This window comes from Akebia trifoliata, chromosome 10, assembly GCF_017979445.1.
Source record: "Akebia trifoliata isolate Shusen 1 chromosome 10, ASM1797944v1, whole genome shotgun sequence".
Classification (NCBI taxonomy): domain Eukaryota; kingdom Viridiplantae; phylum Streptophyta; class Magnoliopsida; order Ranunculales; family Lardizabalaceae; genus Akebia; species Akebia trifoliata.
Window position 1 is genome coordinate 27341711 of NC_141384.1, and position 22526 is coordinate 27364236.

Genomic DNA, 22526 nt, shown 5'->3' on the forward strand with positions numbered 1-22526 from the left:
TCAAGAGCATGTGCACACATTCTCTTCAATCCAAGAAGAGAGGAATAATTGGAAGGCAAGGTTATGAACTGAGTTATCAGGTTTAAACATAACCCTTTGAGAGTAATTGCTATTTCAAAGTTGACTTAATTCTATGGTGACGGGTGAGTTATTTCTCCCCTACTCTCAAGAGCTTTTGTTGTCTTCTTTCTATTTCTGAGGATGAAATTAGAGCATACAATTGTATGAGAAATAGCAAGAATATGTGAAATGTTGACCATATATTCATGTGAGATTAAACATCTAACGTGAATGAGAATGTGGAGACATCCACCAAGTTGGAAAAACCAAAGTTTTTAATTAGTACTAATCTTTCCCTTGATGACAGTCTCCGCAACAACTACAACATGCAGATTGACTCAAAACCACTCATGAAAATAAAGGACAGATCTTTGTACCATCAGATATTTGATTGGAGACATTATTAAGTTAAAAAGAAGAAAACTCACCATTGCATCATAAAGAAAATAGTTCCATGATCTATATTTGAAATGTAATATAAATGGGGCAGATAAACAAGATAGCACACATGAGAAATACAAGAACTTCAAAGAACAAGAGTATAAATAAAGCTAATGAATTGTAAGAAGAACCAAGCTTAGAATCACAATGTCAAAAACATGGTCAAAATGTTAAAATCCAACAGATAATTCACAGAACCACCACACAGTAATGACACACAAAGCATCTGTGTGGGGGTTCTGAGGCTCGGTATACACAATTTACAAAACCCACTTCTAACTTCGAGAAAAGGGACGAATGGCACCTTATAAACTGTAGCTACGTTAAAGCGGGTAAACCCATATCTCCAAGACTCCTAGACAATCTCTCCGGGTCTGAACTCATTATCTGCACAATCGGCACCGGGATCCAAACCACAAGGAGAATCGTACCACTTAGAATTCTCCGGATAGAAGCTATCTACCTGTATACCAACAAGACCAGCTATTGTCCCGTCGTGCCTTAATGGTTTGATTAGCTTAGAATCCTCGCACCCAAGGATACTCTTCTCATCAAAATCATCGCACGCATCCTTCAACCACTTATTAGATTTACAATTCTCACTCATTAAACCCTTCCTACTCCTACAATCTGTCCTCAATCCTTCCCACGTCACAACATCCCCAAGTGTTCGTCCAAAACCGTCCTCATCTTCCTCAATCAATTCATGGTGGTGATCTCCCCAATGTGCAAGCTCACTCTCTCCCACCAAAACATCTTCTGGATTCTGCTTGTCTTGAATCAATCCCATTGGTCTCGTCGCATCGTCCCCTATACTCCTAAGCCTATTTACAACATCCAATAGTTCTCGAGACAAAGAACCCAACATCTCTCGAGGCATTTTTACAATTTTCGATTCTAACAAACCCACCTCAACCCTTAATTCTTGCACCTGATGAAGAACCGAAAGCTGCAAATCACCGTCATCTTTACCCATCAATCCAAACACATCAGACTCCATATCCTCTGCCATCCCATAAACCGTCTCGTGATCCATCAAGAAACCCCCACCTTTACTCCCCAAAACCCTATGTATAATCCTCGCATTCCCATCCAACGGACCTGGCTCATGCCCCGAATGGACAGCATACAGCTTAAACACCGCCACCCCTTCTTCTTGATAAACAAACGTCTTATCCTTCTCATTATAATTTGCTATCGGAACGATTGCCCTAATTCGAAACCCACAACCACACCTCTTCGAATTATAAGGTTCTCTCTTCAAAATCCTCGATTTCTTTGCCGCAGGCTCACCAGCCCGATGACAAGCATAATCCTTAACCTCCGCCATAAACGGTTTATACCTAATATACTTCTGCCTGATACAAAGTACAACCTTATGCTTCGCCGCCAACTGTTGGAGTCTCTGTTGGACCTCCTTAGCTGAAACTTCGAACGACTCAGTGTACTCAAATCTTCGCCTTTTAGTCCTCGGAGCCGAACCTGATGAATCAGAGCAAACTGGGCACAATTCTACACAAGCCCTAATAAATGATTCAGGAATCCCATAAAATTTAGCCCCAACTGTCCATACTTGCTTAATTCGATCGATAGTTTCCTTAAGCCCTAAATGTTTAAGATCAGCGTCACCATGGTAACCCATCACGATGTCTTGCCATTGATCTATGTGAGATACGAATTGTTGAGAATTGTTCTTGAAGAAGAGAACTTGTTTTCCATTGATGTCTACGTTCGCGTTGAGCTTATCTTGGATTCGTTTCCACGCCGTTAGATACGCGGTGTCTTCGTTACGATCCTTCCACACAGATCGCCAGCTTTGGAGGACCGAACGAGGGGTTGCGTGGCGGATCTCGTCGGGTGTAGCGAGTCGATGCGCTAAGATGCACTGGATCATTAGGGCGTGAGAGTCACGATTGAAGGTGTAGAATTGGGAGGAGATGTGGGGTTCGGGGTTAATGTACGCCGGGGGGTGTAGGTTAGTGGGTAGGGTATTGGTGGTGGTGCGATGGTTGTAGGTGTCGTCCGCGTCGGATGAGCTAGGGCTTGTGGAGTCAACTGGCTTTTCTTCTTCTTCTTGTTCTTCGTCTTCTTCGTCTTCGTCTCTGAAAACTACGAAAGGTGGTTGTTGTTGGTGGTGGTGGTGGTGGTGATGTTGGTGTAGTTGTAGTGGCGGTTGGGGTGGTTGTAGTTCTTCTTCTAGTTGTGGTTCCATGAGAGGGATTTGGTGGTGATGGTCTAGGGTGCTGATGGTGTTCATGTTCATGAGAGATGATGATTGAAGGAATTTTGTTTCAGTATCCAAGGAGCTTCTTCATCTGAAATTAGGGATTTTGTTGTTTCGCCCAATTTTCTTGAATTTGGTTTATTACATTAGGTTTGGAAGTAGGTTTGGAATTAGGGTAAGACATGTGTCTTAGCTTCGGAATTACGTTATCTTCCATATCGAGAATTATGATGGATAGCCAACGGATCGACACGTCATTGGAGATAGTGACATTCGCACTTTAGCATGAGAGCTACTCACTTGACTCGTATCTAGAGAAAAAGCATCTATAATTTTCTGCAGACTCGAATACACTGTACATTTGGAGTGTAATTTCAAAGGGAAAGTTCGAAACACTTTCCTCACTGACGTAGTAATATTTTACGTCTCACTAATGGTCGTTTTTCTCAAAAGTATTACCACATCAGCTACCAACATAGTAACATTTGGAGCCTTAAGTTTCATTGAAAAACTCATATTCTAAAAAAAAAAAAAAAAAAATTAAATAAATGATTTCTTTGGAGCTTGATCCAAGATTTTGAAAATAATCGATTACCAAACTTCCACATAACTCCCAAATTTAAAATTGAAATCGGTGGGAAATAATTTTTTTGAGAAAAAAAATTCAAAATTCATAGAATTTTTTTTCCTCTACAACCCTAAAACCCTAAAGTATCGAATCATGTTTTTAGATTACACAAGGTGAGGTCAAGGAACCTTATTAAGGGTGAAATCCTTACTAACTTAGTAAGATTGATTGAACTCTATTTCAAATGCAAACTAAAATACATTTTCTATGTTATTTCAAGTCAACTTGAAGTTTTACTTTGCTATTTTCATTTTTTTTTTTTTTTTGAGTTGTGTTGAAGTAATTTAAATTGTACCTCACATCGCACCTTCCTAATGTGGAAGTGTGTAGGAATCATAATTATTTTTTCACAAAAAAAAAAAAAAAAAGAGATTTTAAGTTCAAGTCCTCTTATCCCCCCCTTCTCAGGATTTTTCCCAACTTACCTAATTTGTGGGGGTATTGCATGTATTGGGAAGATTTAAGTGAGATATGATACTTTAAGAGTCCAGTTGTTTTATCCTTTCTAATCGGGCATATGGGTTTAGAATCTTCTTGTTTTTCACCCATTTCTCAGTGAAAAGCATCTATGGTTCTTATATACTTCTATGTCATGAAAGTGAGAAATGAGGTACAATCTTGAGATCACTTCGTTAATAATAATAATAATAATATTATTATTATTATTATTATTCATAACATTTTCGCTATACAATTCGTTTTAATTTGATAACTTTCGTTTTGGATTGAAGATTCGGGATCCAATCCAATTCCTATCAAATCTTTCTTGGATCAACTATATCCCAATTCAACAAAATCAGAAGATGAACGTAAATGATATTGAATATATATATTTAATATATGAAATAAATATAGACTTTGTGTAGCAAATCAGTTTTGATCCAATCCAGACCCAATTGCTATTGGAATGATCAAATAAAGTGTAATTAAACAGGGGTCCAATCTCATGTTTATCAGATCAATTTTATGTTTGATTGGTTCTTTATCTGATTGGTCCTCCTTGATCCAATTCAAACCCAAAATTTATTGATTTCGATTTAACACCCTTTAGGTATGGGGGTAGGTTTGGAATTAGCTCACACATGATGTACTATTTTTCCAAAATTAAAGCGCGAACAGATTTACGCGTAATTAGGGAGCTGTGGTCCCACGAGAACTCTGTTAATGTAAATCGCAATTTGATATTTTCATTAGCATCAAAAGTTTGATGTACTCTTCCTTAAAAAGCACATCATATTTCCACCCACCGATAAAGACAACAACAAATTTCTAACGTTGATGATGTGTTGTGTCTGGTCGTGTTGCATACGTTTGATGCGAGGTCAGACTCGTGACTAACTTTAGTTGATGTAGATTGATTCGAGAATAATGGTGTCATTAAAAATATATATATAATTATGATGGCTATATTGTAAATAGTCAACTTAGCCTTTAGCCTGACTAACTAAAATCGGTCTTGAGCTCACACTTGGCATGTAAAAACCAGATATGATGCCACAGGTTTGAGGATGACGAAATTCTAGTAACTTTGAAAAAAAAAAAATCATTAATTTGCACTTTTGAAGTTTAATAAATTATTAATTTTCATTATTAAATTTTAATTTCAAGTTTACCGAGATTGGCGATCTTCCATTTTCAACACCTTGTATCAAATTCAATTTATTTTTATTTTTATTTTATATTTTATATTTTATATTTTATATTTTATATTTTTAAGAGTTGTGCTACACAAAGATTGGGCCTCTTATCACACATCTTGATGTGAAAGTGGGTAGGAATCGTACATACTTTTTCACTCGTACCTCAATGAGAAATATCTATGATTCTCATATACTTTCACATCAGGGTGTGCAATGTGAGGTCCAATCTTGAGGTCACTTCAGCATTATTATTATTTTTTCCCATGAAACATAGATGGTTGTTGCCTTGGATTGTCAATGTTGTACTCCATGTGGGGGCAATTGAATGTTGATTAGATTTGAAATCTTATTAAATTAATAAAGAAAGTGTTTTCTATTTTAAATTATGTTGGATTTTGGAAATATGCGACACTGTTATGATTTTGTCATTCTAGGATAAGTAGAATTCACATCAAATAAGTGGATTGTACATTTAACAATAATCCTCTAGGAAAGGAATGTCGAGTGAATATTGATGGTTTAGAAATAACTCGAAATGACAATTTCGATAGATCATGTCTGTTATGGGAAAAATATTTTACATACAAACTTTTTCCTTACAACGCTGACAAAGATTTGGGTTCAACAAATCACATTATGCCTGCATGTGTATTGAGGATGCCCCTAAATCTATAAACTGCCCTTGTTTGGTTGCACGTGTCATGCAATTGAGAACTTATGGGCATTGTAACAAAAAAATCTATGAGCAAAAAACCTCTCTTACTATGGATAAGAAAGGAGTTGAATATGTTAAATGTCCAACAAGAATCTTTATTTAGTTTTGACTCCGTAACACTTATTTTCTCTCTTTGTCCTATTCATCCAATCGTCTAACGCTTATTTTCTCCCTTTGTCCTATTCATTCACTCGTCTTTTTTCCATGGATTTGTACAAGTAAAAAAGTTTTAGTCCATGTCAGATTGAAGAATGTCTCGTGTGATTGCTTTTTACGAACTTTTCAATTAAGATAGAAGTTTCATGTTTATGACCTAAATTTGTCGTATGGGGTAAATTTCAATTCGATGGACATGTGATAAAAGGGTTGCATTTTATTTTATTTTATTTTAAGATCTATATAATAAAGGGTTGGATTCCGTTGACTTAAGAAATAATAACTCAATAAATGACGCAAGATCTAGACCATGTAAACATAGAATCTAATGGTTAGAGAGTATCATCAAGATAAGTATCATGTGAATGTGTAAATAAACCAAAGATCCTCAGTGAAGGAAACAGAGAAATAAAAACTTCTCCTACTTCCCTTTCTTCACGAACCTCTCCTTGATCCATCTTCCATAACCACTCCTTCATCTATCCTTCACCTATCATCCGTTGAGCTCTCTTTCATCCAATGTATCTCTCCCATACTAATATTTGAGATAAAACATTTAATTGTTGATTGTGTTGATCTTTATCAGAAATTTCATCTAATAATTTTAACAAAAGTTTTTCATTTTCTGTTAAAACATTTAATTGAAACATATTTATTGAGGATGACGAAGATGCGATTGAATCTAAATGCTAAGGGCATTCATAATTATCTTATAAGGAAAAATGAGATTCTTCAAAAGATGACAATTGTAATTCATTGACTTTTCTTTTAAATTTTTTTATATAGCATTTATTTGCAGTGTGGGCAGGTTTTCCACATTTATAACAGATAATTGGTTTTGACACTTTTTTAGTTTTACTAGAAACAAGATTTGCTTTTCCTTTTGAATATTTTCTTTAAAAAATTTAGAAAAATATGTTTTTCTGAAAGTTGTTGTTTTATTTTTATTTTTATTTTTGAAGAGGGTGCTTGAAACATTTCTTTTCCAAACTGATAGCAAAAGTCTCATATTTTTTTGTTGTTAAGATTTTTGTTTTTCTATTTATTTTTTCAATTTTAAATCGGAGCAAAGCTTTAGACCTGTCATATTGATTTTTTGAATTAGTTCACCAAAGGTGAACTGGTCATAATCGATGCTATCAAGGGGGCCTTTGAGCTATTTCTAATCTTTTCAACAAATAATGGTGATAGATCGGAGATAAAATTTTCTTTCTAGTTTGGCCAAGTAAACGTCTTTGTACCATCTAAAATCTGTAAGAGTTGGACATTTAAGATTCATTAAGATTTTGCGATCCTTTTGTCCCAAATCACCAAATCTTCCGAAGAAATTATAAATAATGTTTGAAAGAAGGGTGAAAAATGGGTATGGAATTGGGTTTCCTTTTTCATCAAATTCAGGCTTACCATTTTCCTTTTTTTAACATGATTAAGAATATCATTCATCTTCGTCTAACATATTATTCCACCATTCATATAATTGATCAGTAAAACCTCCCACAACAGCTCTAACAGTATGGGTTTCTAATAAATTATATCAGTGGCACGCATTTTCAAATACAATCATTTGAGGGAGAGTTTTTAATATTTGATAATCGATGAATCTATCTATGTTTCATTTATAGATTTCATTACCATTATAATGTTTTGTTGGATTTATTACTTCTTCGAATTGAACATCAATAGGTATTGGTCGGCGATAACAATTTTTTGTTTGTGAGTAGTGACTAGATCATGGTCGAGAATATTTTGATGTTTTTATTTTATTAATTTGAAATATGTCTTCTTTATTATCAATAAATTGAGATTATATTCCTTTTTCATAAGAAAAATTCATAAAAGAAGAATAAAAAAAATTCTCCTGTTTTGGTTTTCGTTTAATTGTTCCGACAAAGTATTTATTTTTAAATATCCTTGGATTCTTTTAATTATTTCATCTTAAAAAGGATGAAGTTGTTTCTATTGGTGTTAATCCCTTTTGAAGATGAAAAGGATTGTGTCATTTTGATTTAATTTTTTATTACTCTCCTATAATCTTTGTGTTTGGTTTATTAGACAATGATCCTAATTGTTGTCCTAATTGATTGAGATAAGTATTAGTATGCGAAAAGTTTATCTTGGGTTTTTAAATCTATGCATAAAATTTCATATTATTAAGATATGCATAAAATCTCAATTGTTATATTTTGTGTTTATACGGTCAAGACCTTAAGTCGAAATCTGAACCTGTAATAAAAAGCAAAAGTGGACTCCAATCCTTTTATCCCTTGGACAAAGAGGACTAAGATTTAATCTCGATACCAATCTTGAGGTCATTTTTTTTTTTTTTTTTTAATTCTTTTTCCTTTTTTAATAGTTTCAAAGAATATAAAAATTATATTGCCACACCAACTTTTGCTAATGCCACCCCAATTCAGATGTAAATCTATGAATAATTAGAACACGTCTTGGTGTAGGGTTAATGAAAGTGGGTGAGGTAATAACAGTTCTGTAAAAGAATGTCCTTCCAATTTTATTATCTTTTTTCATCTACTCCCTTTGAAATAATACCCTCCAACTTTATTATATTTCAGTTTCTTCCCTTTTTATTTTTTCAATAATATATCCAAGTCTATTGCCTCTTTCCACTTTTTCCAACTTTTTCGATAATGCCCCTTCAACTTTAATGTTTTTTCCAATTTTACCCCCCGTAACCCTAAAGATGATGCTTGTGTAGTAGGCATGAGCAAACTTTAGTCTTTTTAAATATGTCGTTATTTTTCTTTTAAAATAAGATGACATTTTCCTTACTAAATACAATATTGACTAACATTTGAACTAAACGTGGTTGAGCCCCTCAGAGGTTGAGGTGAGAACTCATAAAAGGCATCATGAGCTGAAAAAACTAGATAAATTCAAAGCAAACATGTTACGACTACAAAGGGACATGGGCTTAAAATTTTGCTCTACTAATACCAAGGTGCTTTGGGTGTATTGGTTGGATTCATATCATTTGGTATCAACCTCAACAAAATGTTATTAGGTTCAAACCTCCTCAAAAAAAGTGACATATCAATTAAAGGAACGGTACGGAAATTTTTTTAATAAGAATATAATTAAATGAGGTCTCAGAAGAGTGGCACCAAAGTTAAAGTCTCCACGGGTAGGCCACCATCGACATCAACTTTGGAGCACGGTGGTTTGTTATAACCCGCAAAGAGACATGAGCTTAAATTTTCATTCACGCCCTTCTTTGAATCCAAATATCACTATGAGCGAAAAAACGATTTCACTGAGAAATGCAAATATCAAGTTTGTCGTAAATAACTTTCCACCATGGGCCCCCCAACACCTCTTGTTATTTTTTATGGGAAAATTACTTAAAGGACCCTGGGAGAGGGTTTTATTTCTAAATAGTCCCTAAGTTTTGGGTAGTATCTTGATAGCACATTCAGTATTTTTTTTTCTTCCTTTTATGGTCCCTCATTATTGGCGAACTCACTGCTTTTTTATTTATTGTCATGTTCACCACTTTTTATTTATTATTGAACTGGCTGTTTTATTTATTTATTGTCGAGCTCACCACTCTTTGTCTATTGTTGAATTCACTATTTTTTATTTATTGTCGAGTTCACAACTTTTATTATCGAACTAACAACTATTTATCGTTGAGTTCACCGCTTTTTTCCGCCTTTTATTTATCGTTGAATGCACCACTTTTTATTTATTGTCTAGTTCACGACTTTTTATTGTCAACAATAAATAAAATGGTGAACTTGACACTAGTAAAATCCACCCATCTTCGATTTTTGAGTTTTTTCGACTAAAATAAATGGAAAGATCAACCAAAAACTTAAGATAACAATTTGTTTAGGTGATTTCAAACTAAAATAACCATTCTTGACCAATTTTCATTCAAAATGTTAGAAAAAACCCTTCAAATGGCTTCTTCGTCCTTCTTAAATCCTCACCAACAGAATGGAGTCTCCGAAGCTCGATTGAGATGTCAAAAGTCCATTTTTTAGGATGAAAACGATGAATTCGAATGATTAGGGCATTCAATTGTGAGAAATATGGGAGATGAGGTCTAAGAAAAGAAAGGTTTACTAAATAGAGTATTAAGAGACCACCCAAAACTTAGGGACTATTTTGAAAAAAAATTCCCCCCGTCAAGATCTTTTAAGTAATTTTTCATTTTTTTTACCTCTTTAAATTCAAGATGAGGCTCTCCACCAAATTGACGGCTATGACTTGAGGGAAAATGCATATTGCATTAGGATTAGTTTCGATGTTTTAGAGATTCACACATTTTCATAATGATACAAATTTTTAGGAAATCCCTAAAGTCCTAACGATCATGTTGATGGGAAAGCCTAACATTTAGGATAGATCAAAGTGACAAAAATTATTTTTCTCGTAAAATTCATTATCGCCATATATATGCTTGCGTGTGTGTGGTTCGGGTTGGATAGCCAAATTCCTAACCAAAGTATTGTCTTATATGGGCTAATAGTTTATGAATGGGCTAATTTTTTTTGCAATGATGATCTCTATGGTGAGCAGATCATCCTCACAAAAAATCAGCTCATTCCAAAACTTCTAACCCCATCAAAAAAAGTTTATAAACTAATGATAAAAGTTGACGATCTAGGGATTTTCAACTTATAAACTAGGGTTAGAGGATTTCATAATTGGTTGATTTTTTGCTAGGATGATCTCCTCATCATAGAGATCATCCTCACAAAAACTCAACCAATTCCAAATCTTTTAGCTCAATATAGGATAAAATACTTTGACAATCGAATGCTACCTTATTTATATAATAAAACACAACTGAGTTGGTTCAGTTGTGAGACACAAACCTTTGAGTGAAACCTACTTTAACCACTTTATTATTTTTTATCTTTGCCCTTTCAATTTCATTTTCACTCCTCTAATTTGAATATATTTTTTTCTTTTACCCCTGTTAATCTATTTTATTATTTTTCATCTTTTTACCCCTTTAACCACCTCAAAATTTTTCTTTAATAATACCCCTTCCAATTGTATTTTTTTTCTTACTTTATGCCTTTAACCCTCCTATCAAGCTATAGCTTAACCACCCCATCAAAAAAAGTTTATAAACTAATGATAAAAGTTGACGATCTAGGGATTTTCAACTTATAAACTAGGGTTAGAGGATTTCATAATTGGTTGATTTTTTGCTAGGATGATCTCCTCATCATAGAGAGTCATCCTCACAAAAACTCAACCAATTCCAATCTTTTAGCTCATATAGGATAAAAATACTTTGACAATCGAATGCTACCTTATTTATATAATAAAACACAACTGAGTTGGTTCAGTTGTGAGACACAAACCGGGAGTGAAACCTACTTTAACCACTTTATTAGTTTTTATCTTTGCCCTTTCAATTTCATTTTCACTCCTCTAATTTGAATATGATTTTTTTCTTTTACCCCTGTTAATCTATTTTATTATTTTTCATCTTTTACCCCTTTAACCTCAAAATTCTTTAATAATACCCTTCCAATTGTATTTTTTTTCTTACTTTTATGCCTTTAACCCTCCTATCAAGCTATAGCTTTGTGGGATCCATTTTATTTCTTTTACTCTTCTAGCTTATAACTTTACTATATTTCATATCTTAATTTTTTTCAATAATACCTTAAATTCAATTAGGCTTGACTAAAATCCATTAATTTCATGGCACGAGTGAACTCTAGTATATATATGACAACATGAGCCCATTCCGAAACTTCTATCCCCATGAAAAGTGGTTACGAACTAATGGTAAAAATTGGCGGTCCATGATTCTTCTACATAAAACTAACAATAAAAAGTGATTACTTCTTACCCTCACTATAATAATCATCATTACAAAAAATCATCCCATTTTGAAACTTTTAGCTCATATAAGACAAAACACTTTGTCTCTCGAACCTGACCCATATAGAATTTTGATACATAACACCCTTTTTGATGCACGCCCTTGACGCCCCCTTACGTGTTTGCTCATAGCCCAATGACGTTTGACACGTGGTGTGAATGACATTAGCAATAGAGAGAAAGCTTCTCTCTTGGTCGCATGACCTCTGTCGATTTATTTTTTAACATTTCAAATCTTAAAAATGATCGTTGGGCCCACATTGACAATCTAACAATACAACCTCCTAAATTTCATGAAATTATTCATAATAATTTTTTGTTTTGTTTTCGAGCTTGATCCAAGGCGAAAACAAACGACCACGAGCACCCAAATTTAAAAATAAATTTCAACCATGGAAAATAACTATTTTTAAAATATATTTATTTTAAGTTGATATAATTTTATCTTCTACAATCTCATTTCATCGGATCATGTTTTTAGACTATATTTGGATTGAGAGAAGAGAAAAGAAGAGGAATTCAATTTCTCTCCACCATGTTTGAATTGACAAAAGAGAACTTGAGACAACTTTGAAATTTTAAAATACCTTAAAAAGAGATTAAGGGCAGAATTAGAATTATAAAATATTTTAAAAGATTTCCTCTCTATTTCTCTCATCTTCTCTCCCCTTTTGGGGTAAAAGAAAACTCACATTTTTTCTCTTTTCTTTTCACTTTTCTCTCCCACTTAACCATCCATACAAGAGAAATGGGGGAGAAACTCATTTATTTTAATAAACTATGGGCAGGAGAGAGAAAAGGGGCGTTTTATTGAAATTTGAAAATGATTTCATTGCAATCAAACAGGCCCTAAATTCTCTATTGGACCCATTTTCCAGGAAAAATGGCAGCTCGAGCCCCATAAGTTTTACCGACTTCTACCTCTTCTTATCCATTCGGTTACACAAAATCAGGAAAATCTTCTTTTGTTGATGTAGAAAACCAGAGAGAGCTTCTACTAAGAAGATTCATAAGTTCTGTTTGTTTATATATTTATTTATTCGTATTTGGTTGTATTTAATCCTTGTAGTTAGTGATGTTTTAATGTTTATGTTGGATAAATTGGTGTAGATGGTCTTCTTAGGATAGAAGCGCTTCTCATATGGGGATCTTGACTGAGTGTAAGTGATTTTAACATCTTTCAAGGTTTTTATGTATTTATATTTGGAAAATGATGGACTGCCTGCGTTGGACACTGCGTTCAACACTGCACTGCCGTGGCAGTGTATAGAGAACCGTTGATTTTTAAATTGTATCTCGAGGAAAGAAATATATGGATATCTGTGCACTGCCACGTCAGCACAGTGTTAAATGCAGTGTCTGTATTTATACATACAATGTGTCTTTTAGTAGATTTCATTAATTTTACAGACTTGGGAGACCCCAAACCCAAATAATTGGCAACTGATGTAAAAAATCGCTACCTCATAAGGTGAATTTCGATAAAATCGAAGAAGAATGGATATGAAAAAAATGTAGGAGTAACTCCAATAGGCGATAAAATAAGAGAAGTCGAGTGAAGGTTTGGGCATGTTTGACTAAGGTCAATTAAAGCCCTGGTTTAAAAGAAATATTAATGTTGAAGGATCTAAAAGAGGGAGGGGAAGACACAAAAGAGTGTGGATTGAGATGGTGAAAGTAGAGAGGAATATACTTTCAATGACATGAGATGTGGCTCTAGATAGAGTGGAATGACCGAATGAGGGAACAAGATTTATTTAGCTGATCCCAAATCCTTTGGATACAATGATGATCCAACAATTGTAATGGCTTGATACAATTAAGGCCCAATTGCAACGAGTAGTAGGTATGGGTTCTTGCAACTTATGAGACGAGTGAAGGTAAAATAATGATTCAGTTGCTCAATTGGAATTTTGGGAGTTCAAGAGATACAATGTGGGAGTTGGTTGACACATTGAGAAGAAGGATGATACAATATAAGTGATAGACTTTTGTTAGTTAAATTAGTCTCAGGAGAGGCGATAGTATATGTTATCAGTGCTTATGTACCCCATGTAGGAGTAAATTAGAGTACTAAAAGCAATTTTGGAAAAAGATTAGATGATTTGTTACAAGCAATTTTGTATCAGTGCCATCTACACCTTGTCCCAACCCCCCAATGGAGATGGTATATTTATTGGAGATGATATTAATTTTTTTTTAATGGGTAATCTCGACTTGAATCCATGACCTCAAAGTTGCTTTGCAATGTGTCAAACTGACCGAGCTATGGCTCTAAGCCCAGAGGTGATCTTAATTGCATATTGGAAAGGACAAGAAGATATGGGAATGAGCATGGAGAAAAATAGAGAAAGAATTGAGACGGCAATTGAAAATCATAGAGTTCTTCGTGGCATGTGACATGATGTTAGATCTATGATGAATTGACTCTTTCTAATTGTTTGTAAAAGTTCACATTTATTTACAAAAAAGTTCACATTATATATACCTGTTTATGTGCGTGGTTTTCTTTTTTCAGTGAAATTCTTTTGATTGTTAAAAATTAGTATGTTGAAACGAAACCATACAAGTCATAAAGCTAGCGGATGTGATCCCATTATGCTTCACAACAAAAAACTAAGAAAGATTAGTTTCCCCCATTTACAATTTCATTCTATATAAACTCAAAATCCTCAAAGCGAGCTCTTCTGAAAGTTGGACAAATTTAAGATCAGTAATACAAAGTTGCTTTAGTCTTCATCACCATAGAATTTCTATCAACTTATTTACGGCCAACAGTTCTCCTCTAAATTACCTAACTAATTACAAACAGGAAGAGTCTCCAAAGAGATATTACTTTCAAGGAGAATGCATGAATGAACCAACCTTTATGGTTTATGCATTTTGAGCACCATCTAGGGATAGTCCATGGCATTCCAAAAATATGAAAGCACACACACCACAGGTCCCTAGAGAGGCCACGATGCATAAGCAAATGGTTTGCAGAATCCTCCTTAGCTTCGCATAAAAAACAGATATTAGGCATATTAAAGCCCCTAGCAAACAAGTAATTCACCATTAAGATATTACTATGCATTTATATATAAATACTTAGATTACTCCTGCTTTTGTTAAAAATAACTTGGGAATCCAATTGTCTCAAGTTTGGCATAAGGCAAGGTCATTGAATTAGTGATACTTTGTCCATTTCCAAGAAAGATGCCTTAGAGCATGTTGGAATAAAAATTCAAAGAAAAAGAGGGCACTCGTTTGGAACAACTTGATTTCTCTAAAATAAACAATCAACTTTAAAACTTTGATTCATGAATCTTCCGTCAAAATACATAAAATGGAAAGATATGTTGAAAAAAAAGAGATTCAACAGTTGTTGTACCATTTCTTCAGGTCACTTGTAATGAAGGAATGATTATAATACATTATAAGAAAGGCTCGTGAATAGCCAGAACTTTCTAAGGAAGCTTGCATTTCTTCCTATTTCGTATTTGATGAAGATACCCTATTGTGATGATAACCGGAACTTTTATATGATAAATTTCCTTCTAATGAAGATACGAGAAGAAATTATCAAGTTGTCAAATCTGATGTGCAGTTTTTCAGCCCTGAGCACCCACAAATCCACCACTGACTGAACCAGCTCAATGGGCCCTCGATTGGGCAGTTGATGAGAAACTGAAATCATGTAATTTCACCTGTCTTAATGCTCATCTTACCTTTAATTATTATTATGTTACAATTATATGAATTTGGTTCTTGGTTTCTGAACATGTTAAGCGATGTAGGTATACGTACACTGTCAGTTGAATGTCTCACATTTTTAAATGCAGTTTGAAATCTATTTAATCAAACAGGACGGTTGCCCCCCACGTCTCAATCTTTATCCCCCATAAAGAATGTATCTCGAGGAAAACTTTCACACTTTATTCCCTTTTCTCTTCTCCCCTTTCCAAGAATACCCCTTCAACTTTATATATTGCCTTTCCTCTTCACCTTTTCCAATAATACCCTTCCAATTTTATTGTCTTTCCTCTTTTACCCCCTTAACTCCAAAGAGGACGCCTGTGCCGTAAGCACGGGCAAACTCTAGTATGTAACTGAAACACATTTCTTTGGCTATTTAATGATTATGACTATCCATTTTTTTTGTCATTTTAAATATATAGATTTGATAAATTCGATTAACAATCATCCAGTTGGCTTACTATTTGTGTAGTAGGAGATCCTCACTTTGAATTTACATTCTAGAGGATGGGGATATTTAGATGCCATCCCTTCAAACATTTAAAGTCAAATGTGAATTTTGTTCTAACTGAGCTAGTTAACTTGTGTCTATGAAGTTACTGTATTCCAATTCATGTTTCTTCTTTCATCCTTGGCATGATTTTACTTCCTTTCACCTGTTAGAAAACTAAAACCTTGCATTTAAAATTTACTGTGAAAAGCAGGTGAAAGTGGGGAAAGAACCAGAACCAATTCGCTTACCAGCATTTGGTCTGAGAAAGAATCGGTGGTCACAAGGAATTAGGTTCTCTTTATTCTTGTTACAAGGCATTTGGTGGAATTCAATTTTCCAACTCTCTTCATAATGGTGAGCTAATCTGATCTCTCTATTTTTTTTTTTCCGGCCTTAGGTTTCAACATTGTTTAGAATGTTAGTTTAGTTACATCTGTTTCCTTGAGAGAACTGAAACTATTAAGAACAGGTTCAAGAAAAGGATCCCAACTTCAATTTATGTAGAAAAGAATGGTGAATCAATGGTCCTAGTCCTATATGTGGAAATTATTGAAACCTAAATACCATTAATTGATTATTATGTGGATCTCCTTCTTGCCTAATGAATCTCATAGGTGAGTTTTCGACATCAGCAATATTACTTCATCCATGTTTCTTCTCTTTAGCTCACCAAAATTTTCTATTTATATACAGCAATTACAATTTAAAAGGAGTGGGTTCTTATTCAATATTACATTTACTAAGGGCAAAGTTATCATTTTAGGTCTCATTTATTAAAAAAAGGTTGCTTGGCCCTATCGTCTATTAAAGACTTGTTTTTAAAAATCTGAGACTGAGATGACTTGGACGAGTCATGTTTGTATCTGCCTTGAATGGGAAGAGACACCAAGATGTGATACCGAGATACAATGGATAGCATTTGTGAACAAGTCTAGATGTGATACCGAGATTGAAAACTATGAGAAAAGTAGATCATCCTCTCTAGAGATACACCGGATAGAGCAACAAAACCTATGGCACTTTTACACTGGATAGAACAACAAAAAGTACAACACTTATAAAATAAATTGGATTTTTTTTGGCTTATCGTGGGTATCCCCACCCTTTGGGTGAGAGTGTGAGACTAATCCCACGGTCACACACACCATCCCCTCGGATGCTCTACCAAGGAGATGGACCAAATATTTATGCCATGTAACAATTTTTATCGGTAATGTCATTGTAATACGTATCACAACTCAATATCCTTAGTTCCAAGTCATAATCTGTACACTTATAATAAAAGCGAAGGCAAAATGACAAATTTCTATTTTGGTCCTCTAATTGTGTTTTGTGTTGCCTTTGCAAATGCAGAAGCTATCATCATAGAATATAATAATTAATAATTAATGTTAGTAAGAGACAAAGGAGTGTATGGATTTGCAGTTAAGAAACATCGTGTTGTTCATTTTTGGCAAATCTGTATGTTCATAAATAATATAATTAGCATAATAATGAACTTTAGTAAGAGAAGAATTGTGGAGTCCCGATTTGCTGTTAAGGAACATAGGTGCTATGATGTTAAATGAACAGCATCGAACCATGTTTACATCGAGATATGTTTGAAGACGTTTTGATATTTGTAGTTCAACTCTAAATCTGAGTTGAAAAAAAGGATACTTCCAAAACGAAGCAGTCTCTCTCTCTCTCAAACATCTTAACAAGCATTACGTTCAAGGGAATATATCAAAGCCTTCTCTTTTTTTTTTTTTTTCTTCTCGATAGGTAAGCAGTACAACTAAGAAAGCAATACTACAAAGAGAGCAAACAAGCCACACAACTCTCATGCATCACATAATAAGTCCCAATTTAAAAAAAAAAAAACCCTAAAAAAGAACTACTCTAAATTCCCTAAAGATCCTGCTTCAAGGAAAGATTAGATCCTTAATGGACCCATCAAAGATCCGACAATAAATACCTCTCCTATCAGATACCCCACCAAATGACAAAGGGGCCTATAACCAATTTTTTTTTGTTTTTGAAAGAGCATTTTTTAAGGTACCCACTTTGAAATAAAGCTAGGATAGATGACAGAAGCACCAATGCAATCTGAAAAGCGATAGAAAATGAGTCCAAACTAAAAATTGGCAGAAGTATCTTCCCTTGCCATGATATTTATTCATTGTAAGAATTTACTGATTTCAAAGCCTTATTCGGAACTCCAAAAAATTTTTATTCCCAAATTTTTTTCTCTCGTTTGTTTGGTTTCTCGCTGAATTTTTTTTTGAAGGATTCAAGGGTGGTTCTTGGTTGGAAATTGTTGGAAGGAAGGCGGAAACTAGTTTTGTCGATTGATTATCAATTTATCATAACGTTGCAGCTGAGGTGAGAAAGAAAGTTGAGACGCTTCATCCCAATGATTTGCATGTTGTGTTATACAATCATGGAGTTTTATGGATAAATGGCTGAATTATCTTTTTTATTTTGTTTTATTACTTGAGCTTGTCTCTGAGTTTATTGTAGTTATTATCAAAATGTTTTTGTTTGAATGAATAAGATGTCATTCTGATTGACAATACTTCTGTTACAAAGAAGCAGAGAGTTTTGTTTCATCTCTGCTTGTCCACACACACACACACATAAATGAACTCAAAATTGAGATCTAATATAAAATGGCTATGATGCTTCATGTGTGCTCACGTCCACAACACACACACACACACACACACACAAAAAGAAGAGCTCAAAATTGAGATCTAATATAAAGTGTGTATGATGCTTTGCCCATGTCATGCCTGCTTTAGTGGAGTGGATCCTCTGTAGCCCGTTTTTCTTGTAGCTCTTGTTCTACCGTCCATACAACATCACATTTAACAAAAATAACAGCACAGTCCTCTTCTACTCACAGTTTAGATCAGATTTGGAAAAAAAAAACACTTTGTTTTTGCTCTAAGCAAGTGTTTGAAAATGGATGGTCACTGAACTCCCAAATTTAAATGGATAGATGTAACCGTCATAATGATGTGGCACACTCTTAATCGTTGAAATTAACTACAGAGAGCTACAAGAAAAATGGCCTACAGAGGATCTGCTCCCCTGCTTTAGTGGTAGAGTTTAAAATAGGTTGCAAAAGATATGTGTTTTTAATAGCTTCGCAGATTATTTTTTATTTGTCTAGATTAGTTTAATTGGCAACTAACCAAAAACTCTACGCCATCTTAAACTGCTTGATGTTTGTGATTCTCATATGTTTTTCTTCAGAAAGAGATGACTACTTCTACGAGATTGCACAAAAGGTTTCCCTTTTTTCCCTCCTTGAGGTGGAATACCGATGACTCTGGTGATTGATTTTCTCTCTTTTCAGAGGGCAAAAGTTATTCATACATTGATGATTTTTTCTGCCTAGTTGAGAGTTAAGTTCTTGTAATGTAAATGAGAGCGTTTGTTAAAGTGTGTATTTTCTTATATTTTATAGGGAATTGGATTACTTCAACGTGTACATGATTAGTATTCGATGGATTGATGCAATTATCGTTGTAGTTATTCTTGGTATTTTCAAATTAAATGTTTTTAGCACTTAATTTGAAATTCGGTGTTTTGCCATAATTTCTTTGAAATGTTTGTTTTATTGAAATATGTATTTGAATTTCAACTATTAGCCATAGCAACCAAGTTTGGATTCGGAAATTATTCGGCCGGGGGTTCAGCTCAGCTAGTTCGGATAAATCCGAGTAAGTTTCGAAAAGAAAAATCGGGGAAATTTTGATGATGATGTTTTTCAGTTGCTTCCCATTATCTTCAATCTCCCTAAAAACCCAATCTTGTTCTTAGGTATTGAAGGTTGAAGAAGATAGATTGTTGAGGTTGAAGGGTAAATTTTTTACCCTTGTGATTGAAGACATGGGGTTTCCAAAAAAGACCAATAAAACTTGAAATGAAAGAAGAAGACTGGTAGATGGAGTCCCAAAGTTTGAAATTGGGTAGGTTTCAACCCCACAAAAACGGTTCAAGTCCTTATATGGCGGGGAGGGGATTAAATGATCCTCCAATAATCGACAAATCAACGAATAATTCATTGATTTGTCAATTTAATCGGCTAGTCACTTGTTAGATGATTTTTTTAGAGTTTGAAATGATTTGGAGAATTTTGTTCTAGTCCTATCAACCACCTACTTAATTGTCTATTTAGACTGATTCAAAGGTATTCACTTCAAGACATATGTGATGGTACAAAACAAATCTTGCCATTGATAATAAGTGCACAAACAACTAAAAGACCATTTCAAATGAGATTAAAGAGACATTGTATTCCATATTTGATTTAGGTATTCAAAGAAATTATCACATCTGGGAGAAAATCGTACGTTTCCCCCTCTATAGTGGTGTTGATTTAATGGAAAGTACTGTAGATTAAGTTGCAAGCTCTTTAAACAAGAATGAAGTGATCGTCATTTGTTTGAAGGAGAATCAGTTGTAAGTTACTTAATATTGTGTGTATGCTCAATTTTCTAAGAATCCAATTTTTTTGTTTGTTTATGTTTTTTTATTCTTACAGTCAAAGCCATTGCAGCAATTTACTTGATGGATATACTAAATTTGTTTACATATCCTGTTTTTTTCTTTTATGTAACAGGTTGCTTCTTATAATAATTTATATTAAGGAAACACTTTTAAATTCGGGATCACTATTCCCTCTTCTTTCCTTTGAACTTCTATGTTTTCTAGTGTTACTGAATATGGATGTCTTATGAAATAAATAATCTTCATTGTTTTATGTAGAGTCGATCATATATTCTCTTGTAGAGCATCCCTTGTTCCCTTTTCATAGGTAATGGAGGGAAAATGATTCACTCATCATCTCTTATAACTTTTTCTTAACAAATTAATTAATTTACTTTAATCAATTTCCTCCAATATCTTAATTGTGCAACTAAAATCGATTAAATGAGAAAGTGGATTCATTTTTGAAAATTATTTGGCTTTTGACTCTGTAAAAATAGAAAAAGAATTCTCATCATTATATAAATCTTACCAATATTCAAAATAGTGTGCTCCATCACACAAGATGGCATGTCTACACTAGACTGATAAAAGCATGAAAACTATTTAAAACGAGAGAATCATGAAAAAACCCATATGAGCCACCAACATCTAAGTTTGAATTGTGAGTACGAAAATTTATTAAGTGAAAAAAAAGAAGAAGAAAAGGTATATGCATATGTTCTTACACCACTGCATTTATTTTAACCCATGAGAATTTTTTTTGTAATAAGAAATTTATGGGTTTATGTGAAAATTAAAGAAAATCTGTGTGAAAGGCTGAAAGTTTCAATTGTTTTTTTTTTTGAATGACACAAGCGGAGACACATGGGTGACACAAATGACATAGTGGCACGCATATAACCGTAGCTTTTTTACTCGTATCTCATGGAAAAGCATCTACGGTTATGTGCGTGCCACCACGTCATTGTGTCACCCTAGTGTCCCCTTTCATCAAATTTTTTATAAATGATGTCATTTTTTACATTGTATATTTAGTTTGGAAAAAAAATTGTGACACAATTTTACCTCTCATATCCTTTTCTCCTCTTTCTTTGATCTCTCCACACAAGTGATACTCTTTTATTTATTACATATTTGTCATTTATTTTTAGGGAAAATTATAAAAAAGAAAATCAAATTAAATAAATATTTATAAAAAAAAAGTAATAATTTTTTAGAAATTATGAAGAGGAATAAAAAACGTGGCTTGAAGTGGCATTTTTTTTATTATTAAAAAAGTGAAAAAAATAAATATATATCTCCCTTACTTTTAATTATAAGTTTGTTACATGCACAAACCTTACTTTATGAACCTGACTAACTTAATAAGATTTAAAATCTTTCTAAGGGTCTTCGGGCCCATATGGATGATCAAATTAGCAATCCAATAACAAATTCAACTAGATTTCATGGAAATACTGAGATTCGAAAACAAAGTCAAAAAAGTAAAAATAAAAATAAAATTGAGCTTGGTTATAGAGGTTGAAAATGGATGGCTATCGAACTCTCAAACTTAAAATTAAAATTCAACAGTGAAAATAAATTCTTTTTAAAAGATCTTAGATAATACATGAAATCTAGTTGAATTTGTTATTTGATTGCTAATTTGATAATCCATATGTCCCAAAGATCTTTAGTGAGATTTTAAATCTTATCAAGTTAGTTATGCTGGTCAGATTCATAAACTAAGGTTTGTGCATGTAACAAATTTACAAAGTAAGGGTGATAAAGAAGGGGCGCTTATTTTATCACCCTTTACTCTACTCTATGAATCTGAATATGATGACTAATTTGATAAGATTTAAAATCTTACTAAGGGGTCTTTGGGCCATATGGATTATCAAATTAGCAATCCAACAACCAATTCAACTAGATTTCATGGAAAAATTTAGATTTGAAATAAATTCAAAGAAAAAAAAATATTTTTGAACTTGATCATAGATGTTGAAAATGAATGGCTATCAAACTCCCAAATTTAAAACAAAAATTCAACGGTGAAAATAAACTCTATTTTTAAAATTCTTTTTATAAAATTCTTAGATAAT

The 22526-nt window shown here is 33.5% G+C and overlaps 1 protein-coding gene and 1 long non-coding RNA gene across 6 annotated transcripts; one reads left to right on the forward strand and one right to left on the reverse strand.

Annotated features, from left to right (window-relative positions):
• Positions 1-602: 602 nt before the first annotated feature.
• Positions 603-2880, reverse strand: LOC147393534 (uncharacterized). The gene has a single exon (XM_086455559.1). It carries the CDS (start codon positions 2762-2764, stop codon positions 857-859), a length of 1908 nt encoding a protein of 635 aa, XP_086311685.1. The 5' UTR covers positions 2765-2880; the 3' UTR covers positions 603-856.
• A 9537-nt stretch (positions 2881-12417) lies between these two features.
• On the forward strand, positions 12418-19432 carry LOC147393535 (uncharacterized). Of its 5 annotated transcripts, XR_015182336.1 has the most exons (6): positions 12421-12742; positions 12840-12889; positions 15319-15408; positions 16172-16314; positions 18230-18324; positions 19201-19432. It is a non-coding gene; the product is annotated as an uncharacterized LOC147393535 (long non-coding RNA). The 5 variants fall into 5 exon arrangements; XR_015182337.1 differs by having other exon boundaries at positions 12418-12742; positions 16169-16314; positions 18230-19432; XR_015182335.1 differs by having other exon boundaries at positions 12420-12742; positions 18230-19432.
• The last annotated feature ends 3094 nt before the right edge of the window (positions 19433-22526 follow it).